Raw genomic sequence first — 12,812 nt, 5'->3', positions numbered from 1 at the left:
GAGTGCATAATTTCTGAGTCTTAACTGGATTCCTTTGTCTTTTACTTTTTTTTCCTTTTGGTGGGTCGTGGGACTTGAGCTCTGGGCCTGGGCACTGTCCCTGAGCTCTCCAGCACAAGGCTACCACCCTATCCCTTGAGACACAGTGCCACTTCCAGTTTTCTGGTAGTTTATTGGAACTAAGATTCTCATAGACTTTTTGTGTCCAACTGGCTTTGAATCAGGATCCTCAGATCTCAGCACCCTGAGTGGCTAGGATTGCAGGAGTGAGCCACAAGTACTATGCTTTGATTTTTTTTGTTTATTTGTTTGTTTTGTTGGTGGTGTTTTGGTTTTTTTTGTGGGGGGGTTGGTCAATTGTGGAACTTGGACTCTGGGCCTAGGTGCTGTCCCTGAGCTCTTCAGCTCAAAGTTACCTCCCTACCCCTGTGCCTGGGCTTTGTCCCTGAGCTTCTACTTCCAGTTTTCTGATGGTTAATTGGAGGTAAGAGTCTCACATTGTTTAGTGCCCAGGCTGGCTTTGAATCATGATCCTCAGATCTCAGACTCCTGAGTAGCTAGGATTATAGGTGTGAGCTACCTTGCCCAGCAGCAAATTTTTTTTTAACCCAGCTAAAACACCCTTTCCCCTCCCCAGCTCCCAAAAATTCTGATTACCAATTACCAAAAACCATTTTGATATGTGGGAGGGAAAGCTAGACTGTAAGGAAAAAAATTTGCACAAGTAAGTTTATTTATTTGTTTCCAGATTTGGTACTTCAGCTGCAGATATGAAAATTAGAATATTTACTTCAGATCTTCAAGATAAAAATGAATATAAGGTATGTTGACAAGTTTAATTTTCAGTCTTTTAAAATACAGCCTTATTTTATGCTAAGTTCATGATATTCCAACTTGAACTACTTTTATGGTCATTAAGTTAAGGTAAATAGTTTAGGATCTCATTTTTATTCCATATTGTAACTGGCTTCTCAGTAATAAGTGAAGATTTTAAGTCTAACATCACTTTTGGATAAAATATTACAGACAGCATATTAGAGAAGTAAAAGTTTACAATGAACCAGTTGCTGGTGACTCACACATTTATTCCTAGCTACTCAGAAGGCTGAGATCTGAGGATCAAAGTGAGCCCAGGCAGGAAAGCCCATGACACTCTTATTTCCACTTAACCATCAAAAAGCCAGAAGTGGAGTTGTAGCTCAAGTAATAGAGTGGTAGCCTTGAGTGGAAAATCTCAAGGACAGTACCCCAGGACATGCACATACACACCCAAGAAAGTTCACAGGTACTTACATAACAGTGAACACACATGAAATACAAGTTGAACTTAAAGGGAATAGTTAGTATAGCATAGCACAGGCAGATTACAAAGTGATAAAGTGAATATGTTGAAGTATGATATAATTATGAAACCCATTAAAAGGTACAAATAATATGCATTAATAGTTGTAGCAAATTTCAAGTAGTCCTGTTATAACAGTCCTCACCATACACACACACACACACACACACACACAAGCACAAGCACAATCACACACATACACACACATGCATATATTCACACATACTTGTAAGTAACAAAGGAAAAAGTTGAAGTGATGAATGTATTAATATGATTGATTACAGTAATTATCTTCAAATGAGTATGTATATCAAAGCATCACCATGATCTTTTCATGGCATCTATGGCTCATTTTGTACACCTAGCTACTCAGGAGGCTGAGATAAAACAAATGAAGTTTGAAGCCAGCTAGGGCACAAAAGTCTGAGGATTTCATCTACAAATATAACCAGAAAAATGCAAGGCTGGAGGGATAGCTCAATTGGTAGAATGCCTGCGATTGGCCAGTGAGCTAGAATGCTAAGGCCCAGTAGTAGGTCAAACTCCAGTTCTAGTACAAATAAAGCATCATCTTGTACTCTTTACATACATATGGTATGTTAATTGTTACACACACACACACACAAACACAAACGTGGGAAACAAAAGTCAACTTTTAAAACACAGTAAGAGTATAAACCCAGTATATCCGCCCCCCCCCCCGCCCCCTTCATTTAAAGCCCAGGTCTTCTCTTTAATGGTCTTACTGGTCAAGTAGCTGATCCCTTGTACTCTTTGTAATTCAAAAAATAGAGGTAATTGCCAGGTGCTGGTGGCTCACACCTGTAATCCTAGCAACCCAAGAAATTGAGATCCAAGGACTGCAGTACATAGCCAGCCTGGGCAAAAAAGTTAACCACAAAAAGCCAGAAATGAACTGTGGCTCAAGTGGTAGAGTGTTAACCTTAAGCAAAAAAAAGGAAAAAAAAAAAAAACAACTCAGAGATAATGAGCAAGAAAGCTGAATGAGAGATTAAGGCCCTGAGATCAAGCCCTGGTGACAGTGCACATACACACAAAAAGATGCTTAGATACCTGACAGGTTGGTTGAGGATTTAAACTACGAAGATTTTAGCAAAATGAAACCTGGCTAGTTGACACAGTTCTGCACTTTATAATTTCCCATTTGTTCTTTCTACGGCCAGAAGGTGATTGCCCTGCTGATTATGACTATGCTTTTCTAACTGTAGCCATCTCCAGTGCCGGCAGTCCCACGAACAAGTGAATAAAGACAGAAGAAAGTTAACTTTATATTATCTGTAGGCTATAGTGAGTGTGCAGAGGTGCAGGTACACAGTAAAAAGTCTAGGGTGCCTTCAGAAGGTTTGCTAACTTTATTTTTACTCAAGCTTTATGCAGTAAGTGACAAAGGGGGTGATAGGAGATGATGTGTATTTCTCTAAGAAATGCACACTAGCAAAGACTAAACTAATTGTAATGATTGGAATGATCAACTTCTTTCCAAAATAAACCTTCCAGAAAAGTGGGTGGATACCCTTGCTTTAAAATTAGAAGATTGCTTTAAAAAAAAAAAAAAAAAAAACACTTGGAGGAAAAAGGAAAAGAAAAGTATGTAGTGACAGTTTGGGAAATAAACAAATAAAAGTATTAGGTAGAAATATTGTAAGTTATTAAACTTACTGATTTTTTTTCCATCAGGTTTTGGAGGGCCATTCAGATTTCATTAATAGTCTGGTGTTTCATCCCAAAAATGGCCAAGAAATTGCAAGTGTGAGTGATGATCATACGTGCAGGTACGTTGCTTATGTTACAGCCACAATTTTGAATTTTCATGTTAACTTAATGAGAATTGTTACTTAAATTAAGAAGCATAACTTAAAATACACAAATTAGTTTGGCCTACTGGTAGAGTGCTTGCTATTTATTTATTTATTTTATTGTGGGTCATGGGGCTTGAACTCTGCCTGAGACTGGGTGCTGTCCCTGAGCTCATTATCATTAGCTCAAGGCTACCACCCTACCCTTGAGCCAAGCCCCACTTCCCATTTTCTAGAGATTAATTGGAGATAAGAGTCTCAGGTCCTTTTGTGCCCTGGCTGGCTTTGAACCTTGATCCTCAGACCTCAGCCTCCTGAGTAGCTCAGATTACAAGCGTGAGCCACCATGCCAGGCTTCATTTCATTTTTAAGTAGAGTAGAAACGTGAGCTTTAGGGCTGGGAGTTTGGCCTAGTGTAGAGTGCTCGCCTAGCATGCCCGAAGACCTGGGTTCAATTCCTTGGTACCACATACATAGAAAAAAAGCTAGAAGTGGTGCTGAGGCTCAAGTGGTAGGGCTCATGCCCCGAGTTCGAGCCCTACAACTGGCAAAAAAAAGAAAAAGAAACATGAGCTTTAACACCAGTGAACTAAATTCTGATTCCAGTTAATAGAAACTTTGCTCTCTGATTTATTATTCTCTCTTCCTCTCATTTTAGATGTGTGCATTTATAAATTTCAACATTTATTGGATCCAATTCTCCAATACTTGGCAAGATCAGTAGGTTAATTTCCATATTTTGAAGTTATTTCACAGATCCTCTATGATGTTATTGTTTAATAAAAAAAAACTGACATCAGGTAGGACGATGAAGAAAATTTAGCGTTTTGACAAATGCAAAGTTGTTTACAAAATTTACTGCATTTCAGTTTCATGCTCTTCCCCTCACCCCCAATATAGAACAGATGAAGTAGTTTTAACATTGTAATAGTGCCTAAAGCTGAGACTATCACAAGTAAACAACAACATGAAGAGCAAGAACAGGAGATAGAAATAACCTGAGGAGTCAGGAGGGAAATGAGTGAAAATGTGTTTCACATTGTAAATTAAGCTGCTAGCTATTTTTGATCTTTTCATCGCTGACCTTTTTCAAACTGTAGTTATATTGCATACCTCTTATTAAATTTTTCATGTCAGAGACATGAAAGATTTATAAACATTACAGTTCTAGCATCTTCATTAAGTTGCATTAGCAAATGCAACTTAAGACTAGAAGAATAATGGACTATTTCTTTTTTTTTTTTTTTTTTTCGGTTGTGTGACTTGAACTCTGGACCTGGGCATTGTCCCTGAGCTCTTCAGCTCAAGACTATGGACTATTTCTAAGATACTAAATACCGGCAGTTCAATTCTCTAAAACACAGACATTCTAATCACAAGCATTTAAAATAGCGAAACCTGAAAATGGAGGCCATGAATATCTTTGCAAGCTTAGGAGTAACCTGTGAATCATGCACAGTAGTCAGAGGAACTAGGAGCATGCTTTTTTTTTTTCTCATGGTAAACTGAATTGTTCTTCTTCATAGACTATTAATGTACTCCAAAAAGCTGGAGAATTGCCACATTTTATTATATCAAGCAGTAAGAACTTTTCTAAGTCACTGAGATTGAGGGATTGATATACCAATAGTTGGGAGCTAAACTGAGAAGTCATCGCCTTAGTTCACTAGTGAGTAGTAGCAACAATTCTATCTACTGGAGCCAAACCTCTTAGATAATATTAAAAAGAAAAAAAAATTCCTAGGGGATAGAGAATCATACTAGAAACACATTACAGTACCATGATCTTTATTAATTCAAAGGACATAATGAAAAGTTAGATATAAAAACTCCAGGTACATGGAAACTGCATATCATCCAGAAGAGCTATTTACATCTTGGAGATGTGCTTTGTCATTATTCTACACATTTCCTCCTGTTGGTAAATTGTCTACAAATTCATAGATAATAAAGACTGTCCTCTTAAAAATGGAGTGAGTCAAAGACAAAATCATGAGAGAAATTATAAAATATTTTGAGATGAATAAGAACAGATTATAGTATGCTCTTTAAAATGGGTAAGATTGCATATCAAAAAAAAAATTTTTTAAGTTAGATAAGTAGAAAGTATAAGGCTGAGGCAAGGTTGCCAAGCTGATAATTCCAGGAATATTGTTGGCATAGAGTACATTGTGAATAGTGCCATCTGGAGTTCTGCAGTATCATAGTCCTGAGCAAAACTACGGTGCTGGAATAAAAGCAGTGTGTATTAAGAGAACAAAACTAAATAGGATGGAGAAAATAGTAAATTGTGTTCATCAAAGTAAGAATGACATGGCAAAGCCGGGCATGTTGGCTCACGCCTCTAATCCTAGCTGCTTAGGAGGCTGAAATCTGAGGATCGAGGTTCAAAGCCAGCCTGGCACTAAAGACCTGAGACTCTTATCTCCAGTTAACCACTAGAAAACTGGAAGTGGCCCTGTGGCTCGAGAGTAGAAAGGCAGGAGCCTTGAGCTGAAGAGCTCAGGGACAGCGCCCAGGCACAGAGTCCAAGCCCCACAACAACAATAAAGAATGACGTGGCAAGACAAACAGTAAATATGTCAAGTTAAAAAAGTGTACTCACATTCAAAAGTTCTGCAGATCACTACTCTGCTGCCTCTCGTCCTCTTAAAGCCTAACATGAAGACAACCAAATTGCTCTCTAGAGTGGTCCACCCCTAGTTGAAATCATTTCCATAATATATGTTAGTATGCTGAGCAATTTCTATGAATTAATTTATCTAATCCCCAAAATCTTTATAAATATAGTTTCTTTTTTACAGAGAAGCCCAAGCAATCTTGTTTTTTAACTACTAACGTATAATATTTATGCATTAAACTATCTGCTTCATAAAGTCTTGTCAGCTTGTGTTATCTTCTGCTGGTAAAAAATGTAGTTGGAGCTGGACACCAGTGGCTCACACCTGTAATCCTAGCTACACAGGAGGCTGAGATCTGAGGATCATGGCTTAAAAAGTCGGTGAAACTCTTACCCCTACTAGGAAACCAGAAGTGGCACTGTGGCTCAAAGTAGTAGAGTATTAGCTCAGGGACAGTGCCCAGACCAGAGTTAAAGACCCACGACCTAAAAAAAAAAAATAGTTGTTTGGTTTTTGTTTGGGATTTTTGTTTGTTTTCTCAGTAGTGGGGCTTGAACTCAGGGCCTGGGTACTGTCTCTGAGCCACTTTGTGCTGGAGGCTAATGCTCTACCACTTGAGCCACAGTGCCACTCCAATTTTTCAGTGGTTCATTAGAGATGAGTCTCAAGAAGCTGGGCACTGGTGACTCAGCACCTAAGCCCAGAGTTCAAGCTCCACTGCCAACAAAAAAGAAAAGGAAAAAAGTCTGGAGAACTTTTCTGCCTGGACTCAGATCTCAGCCTCCTGAGTAGCTAGGATTACCAGTGCCTGGCTTCTTTGGGTTTTTTTATAGGTACCTTTGCCAAAAATTCCTAGGAATAATCCATGAAATAAAAATGCCTTTATTGGGCCAGGAGTTTGGCCTAGTGGTAGAATGCTTGCCTAGCATGCATGAAGACTCAGTACCACATACATAGAAAAAAGCTGGAAGTGGTGCTGAGGCTCAAGTGGTAGAGCTCTGGCCTTGAGAAAGTCCAAGAACAGTGCTCAGGCCCTGAGCTTAAGCCCAGGATTGGCAAAAAAAATTATATATATACATATATATACACATATTTCTTCATTTCTCCCTAGACCATGAAAAATAGTCAGTGTTAGCCACCATAGCGAACTCCATGGTATTGATGATTTATAAGTAACAAGGTTTGGTTCCTGCTGAGAATCAGACGTTTTTAGGGGATAGAGAAGTTACTACAGAATAGATTGATTTGGCGCTCCACTAACAAGGTATTGCAGGATTAGCCATGCTTTATTAATTTAGACCTTTGGATGTTGCCACGGTACTTAACGAGGCTCTGGTGACTCACATTGTAATCCTAGTTACCCAGGAAGTTGAGATCTGAGGATCATGGTTCAAAGCCTACCGAGGGAAGGAAAGCCTGTGAGACTTTTCCTGTGGAGGTAAGAATCTCCAATAAAGGACTCCGAACAAAAGCTGGAAGTGGTGCTGTGGCTCTTATGATAGAGTGCTAGGCCTTGAGCACAGGGAGGTTCAGGGACAGCACCCAGGGTCTGAGTTCAAGCCCCAGGCCCAGCAAAATAAAAATAAAAATAGGAAGAGATATTCTGAGTGAATGGATAAAGGGATGAATACAGTTACATATTCATCACAATAACTGACAGATGTGTTTAATCATTGAAAACCCAAATAAATAATGGAATTGGTAGTTGGGCCATGTTCAGTAGCATTTCCTTCATGGTTCCTCATCATATCCCACTATATATACATACAGGTACATATTCGCAAATATATGTGCACAATATGATATGAATACTAATGTTCTTTTCCATGTGGTAGTTGTATTTGCATATATACAAGAAAAAGCAATTATTAATGTTTTGTAGTTATGATGCAGCAGTATCGAAACAAAGTTAAAATTAATGATAATATTTGAGAGATTAAAAAAAGTATATATACAATTAAAAGGCTCATTATCTCCTACCTCCAAAAGAAGGTTTAAGTAGTATTTTAAGTATTCAATGGGTTAAGCTTATTATTTTAAAAACCCACTAATTCAGAACATCTCCTTCCTAGTCAGTGCCAAATAGCAGATGTTCTTGTATATTAGAAACAGTACCATTCTGTAAGAACAAGTCAGATCAACAACTATTTATTAAACACATTTAGTATAGCCAACATTTAGTACTTTGGGGGATACAAGAGAAATAGAAGACCCAGAACTCTCTGTAACTACAAAGGATGTCAGAACAATTCCCTTTCCTCTTCTTCAGTCCTCAGTAATAATGTAGAATATTAGATAAAAATTTATGGCAAGGGAAAACTGACTTCTAGAAACCAAGGAATTCTTAGTTTAATATTAATATATTAAAGACATTTCTTTATACACTATATTTATAGATGTCATGTTCTAGATAAGAATAGGAGAAAAGTATAGAATATATGGATATAAAGAGATTATTTTTTAGGAATGCAACCAAATCATTGGATGAGGCGATATTAAATTACCCAAGATGTTCACTAAGCCAGTAGTACACTGTTTTGAAAAGTGTCACAAGAGGAACAACAATGTTTATCAAATGTCTTCTGTTTACTACATACGCGCTAAATCCTGCTGTCATGAACATTTCAGGATCTTTAAGATCCATGATTAAGGTGCAATGTTCCTCTTCCTCCTCTTCTCTCCAATATGTTATATATTTAAGAAAAAAAAAAACAGTTCTTGTGGGAAGCAGAAAAAAAGGGGACTAAAGAGCCTTCTGAAAGTAAGCCAATGCAACATTCCTGGGGAGGTAATCCACATTTAGGAACATGAAAACCATGCCTAAATAATTCCAGGCACAAAGTAAAATCAAGATAATTTATATTATTATAGGAAATAGTATTTCCTGTTTACTTTCTAAAATTCCCTCTAATTTTTATAACATTTTGAATCATAATCAATTGTTGCAAAGTTCAGAACTTTGCTAATCAGATACAGTTAACAGTTTGAGTTGAAGTTGATAATCTCCAGTGACTTGGAACTCTCAGCTGAGCGCAGTGGCTCACGGCTGTAATCCTAGCTACCCAGGAGTCTGAGATCTGAGGATTGCAGTTCAAAGCCAGTTCAAAGTTTGTGAGACTCATCCCCAATTACCCACCAGAAAACCAGAAGTGGTGCTGTGGCTCAAGGGGTAGGGTGGTGGTGTTGAGCTAAAGAGTGCAGGGACAGCACCCAGACCCAGATTTCAAGTCCCAGAAATGACAAAAATAAAAAAATAATAATAGTAATAAAGAGAACTCTCTAAAAATTATATCTACATTTTTTAATTTAAGGTAAAAATTAGTTTGATAAAGACAGTTCCTACAATTTTACATGAGCTTGTACTGTTAACCCTTTTCTATAGAATTCAACACATTGTTCTATTCCCATAAAGCATCTTACCAAATTGCAATAATTTAAATTGTTTTTTGTGGCCTTTGCGCGGCTACATTAGTGAATTATATAAATAAGAATCATGCATAAATACCAGGATTATTTTGTAAATCCATTGACACACATATCAGGAACTACTTTCCTTCCTCAATAACTCTAATACTTAGTAGATGGAAAAAACTTAAGTTGTTCATTAAAATGTTTCATAGAGATAACGCAGTGCTAATATTTCTAATAGGTATTATTAGTGGTACTTGTATTATAGTTTATGTTAAAGGAAAAGTACTCTGAATTTTTTGAAGATGAAATCATTACATATGATCTGTTTGAAAACAACCATATGGTATTTCTTGGCAGCGCATAGCTTGATTTTGAAGTTTATTTTTAAATGTGACAAATTTTCTCATAATTTCCATCCTTCAAAAATCCAATGTTTATGCAAGTTAGATAAGATGTTCATAATTCTGCTAGTGTGGCCTCAGATAGTTTCTCACCTCTATGATGATAAACTTCTTTCTGCTCAGTTTATAATTTCAAGAAATCAAAATGAAGCAATTTGTACACTTATATGACATTTTTAATCCCTTCAAGATGTCATGAAAGTACACAACCATGACTTTTTAAAAAATATTATATAGCTGGTTTCTTAGTGTTTTGTTTGAAAAGGACACTTTCTCCCTTTCCCCTACTCCCTAAAAATACATATACCCTTGGTTGTCATCTCTTTTTTTTAACTCATCTCTGATTAATGAAAGGTAAGATAGGAAGCATATGCGATTAGTTCTTAGGTGTACTATTCTTGTTCTAAAGTTAGTAAAATAATCTTTTTCATTTATACTTCTAGTACACTGAAACTGTCTACTGCTTACTCAGTAGATTATTTTAAATAATTAGTCCATGCCAAGTGCTGGTGGCTCATGTCTATAAGCCAAGCTACTTAGGAGGCTGAGATCTGAGGATCACGGTTCAAAGCCAGCCAGAACAAATTTTAAATTATTAGCCCTTTGCCTAGTGGTAGAGTGCTTGCCTAGCATACATGAAGACCTGGGTTCGATTCCTTGGTACCACATACATAGAGAAAAGTTGGAAGTGGTGCTGTGGCTCAAGTGGTAAAGCTTTAACTTTGAGAAAAGTCCGAGGACGATGCTCAGGCCTTGAGTTCAAGCCCCACGACTGGCAAAAAAAAAACTCAGCCCTTTTAGTTGACATGATCTAAACTGGTAATGTCTTAGAAAAGCAAAAATTCAACGAATTCTGGAAACCATTTTAAAAGTATATTTTCCCATCTTTTTTTAATATATAACATTTATATGAAAAAGCAATGAGCTATCTTTTGATTTGGAATCAAAGCTTTTTTTTCCAATTATTATCCATTCACTGGCATTTGACTTCTTTATTTGCATGAGCAAAAACCATAATACAGTGTCTATAGTGAAAACTTAAAAAATCAGTCTTAATTCAGAATCCTTCAGATTTTAATAGCTCCTGTTATTTAACTCTTATAACTATTTCATCCAATTTAAGAGGATTTTTTTTCTAATTTAGTTGTCATCAACTTACTTTCATTGAAACAACTCTTTCACATTCATATTGTTTATCGGACTGTTTATATAACAACTGTATCATTAAACTAGTGAAGTAGAGTTTTATATCACAATCAGTGATTTTCTTTTCTTTTTTTCATATATTTTTATTGTAATTAATAGAAAGGTTACATTATATTTGCCAGATAGAAGGTACATTAATTCACATACATTGGTACCCTTTCTCATGTCTTGGTCCCTATTTCCCTCCCCTCTACCCAATCAGTGATTTTCTAAGCAAAGGAAATTATAATCCTTCTTGGTAAACATATAGCAAATACATGTGACCATATTAGGAAATAGTTTTCTTTTTTTCAGTTCTCCAAGAGGGAAAACAAAGAATCTTATCTCTTTTTTTTTCTATTTTTCTATTTAAAAAAAAATGGGCAAAAGTAGGCATGGTAATTACCTGTCCTACCAGGATTTGGAAGGCAGATACAGGAGGAATCATGGATTTGAAGCCAACCTGGGCTACAAAGTATAGCTGGTTTTGTTGTTCATTTGTTTGTTTGGGAGTTGGTTTTTTTGTATGTTTGTTTTTTTTGCCAGGCCTGGGGCTTGAACTCAGGCCTGGGCATTGTCCTTGAGCTTTCTCAAGGCCAGTGTGATCTACCACTTAACTGATACCACAGCATCAGTTCTGGCTTTTCCTGTGTATGTGGTACTGAGGAATTAAACCCAGGGCTCCGTGCATGCTAGGCATGTACTCTACCACTAGTCCAGACTGTCTAGCCCAGTATAGCTGTCTTTAAAGAAAAAACAAAAAAGGGCTTGGGGGGTGGGGGAAATGTGGCTAATGTGACTCAAGTGGTAGAACATTAGCCTTGAGTAGCCAAGAACAGTGCCCAGGTTATGAGTTCAAGCTCCAGGACTGGCAAAAATAAATAAGCTAGAGGCAGGCTTTGATGAAAGAGCAAGGAAACGTACATGGAAAAGCACACAAGATGACTTCTGCATCTCTGGCAATATTATAGATTTGGGTGTTTACTCTCTTTCTCTGTCTCCTCACCTGCCTTCTCTCTCCCTTTTCAATTTGCAGTGCTAAGGACTGAACCCAGAAAGAGCCTTATGGATAACAGACAAATGTTCTGCCATTGATCTATGTAACCAGCCCTTGGGTGCTCTTTGGGTCAATTCTGTGTTGACTGTACACTTAAGATTAATATGCTTTTATTACACATGATATTCTTCCAAAGTAAATCAAGAAATGTGGCTTTATCTGATGGAAGTAATAGGAACTACATGGACTACTTAGTAATAACAGAAAAGTCAGTGGAGCTCTGCACAAAATTTTGAAAAGGGCTTAATTATCAGGGTAATAGGGAAATAAGATTTAACAATTTAAATTGTACCATCTGTAACTAATTTAGGTAATATAACTTATTTTAGCTCAATTTGTCATATTTTACATAATTACTAGATGTAAGTATATAATTATAAACCAAAAAATCATTCATCCTATATCCCCTGAAACCAGATCAACCTCCTTATATTTAAGTCCATTTTGTTAAAAAAAAAAAAATAGAAAGAAAATCAGGTACTAGATGGACACCAGTGGCTCATGCCTATTATCATAGCTACTCAGGAGACTTAAGATCTGAGGATCATGGTTGGAAGCCAGCCCAGGCAGGAAAGTTCATGAGACTCTTATCTCCAATTAACCACTAGAAAAATCCCGAAGTGCTACTGTGGCTCAAGACCAGAGTGTTAGCCTTGAGCAAAAAGGAAATCAGGGATAGCGACCAGGCCCAGAGTTCAAGCCCCAGGACTAGCAAAAAAAATCAGGTTCTGTTCAAGATAAAACCGTGTTTTAAATTTGGCTCACTAGACAGAAATACACTTTTTAATTGATTTAATTTTGTTTTTTTTTTTTATATTTTCCACCTCTTTACTGTCCTTTATTGGGAAGGAAAAAATCATGAAACTATTCTGGTATGGCCAGGTACCCATGACTCATGCCTTATTGCTAGGTACGCAAAGACTGAGATCTGAGGATCCTGGTTGGAAGCTAGCCTGGGCAGGAAACTCAGTGAGATTC

The 12,812-nt window shown here is 37.1% G+C and overlaps 1 protein-coding gene across 3 annotated transcripts in view; it reads left to right on the top strand.

The window, feature by feature from the left end:
- The window catches only part of Nup37 (nucleoporin 37), a 30,128-nt gene that overhangs the window by 9,963 nt on the left and 7,353 nt on the right, over positions 1-12,812 (top strand). For all 3 annotated transcript variants that reach the window (XM_090357758.1, XM_090357771.1, XM_090357766.1), the window contains exons 4-5: positions 749-821; positions 3,041-3,135. In XM_090357758.1, the coding sequence (XP_090213884.1) occupies positions 749-821; positions 3,041-3,135 (168 nt within the window). The remainder of the gene's footprint in view (positions 1-748; positions 822-3,040; positions 3,136-12,812) is intronic.

Source organism: Megascapheus bottae, chromosome 2 (assembly GCF_031878675.1).
Source record: "Megascapheus bottae isolate mThoBot1 chromosome 2, mThoBot2.hap1, whole genome shotgun sequence".
In the NCBI taxonomy this organism is placed as follows: Eukaryota; Metazoa; Chordata; class Mammalia; order Rodentia; family Geomyidae; genus Megascapheus; species Megascapheus bottae.
The sequence above is the reverse complement of the archived record's forward strand: the minus strand, read 5'-3'. Positions and strand labels throughout refer to the sequence as shown.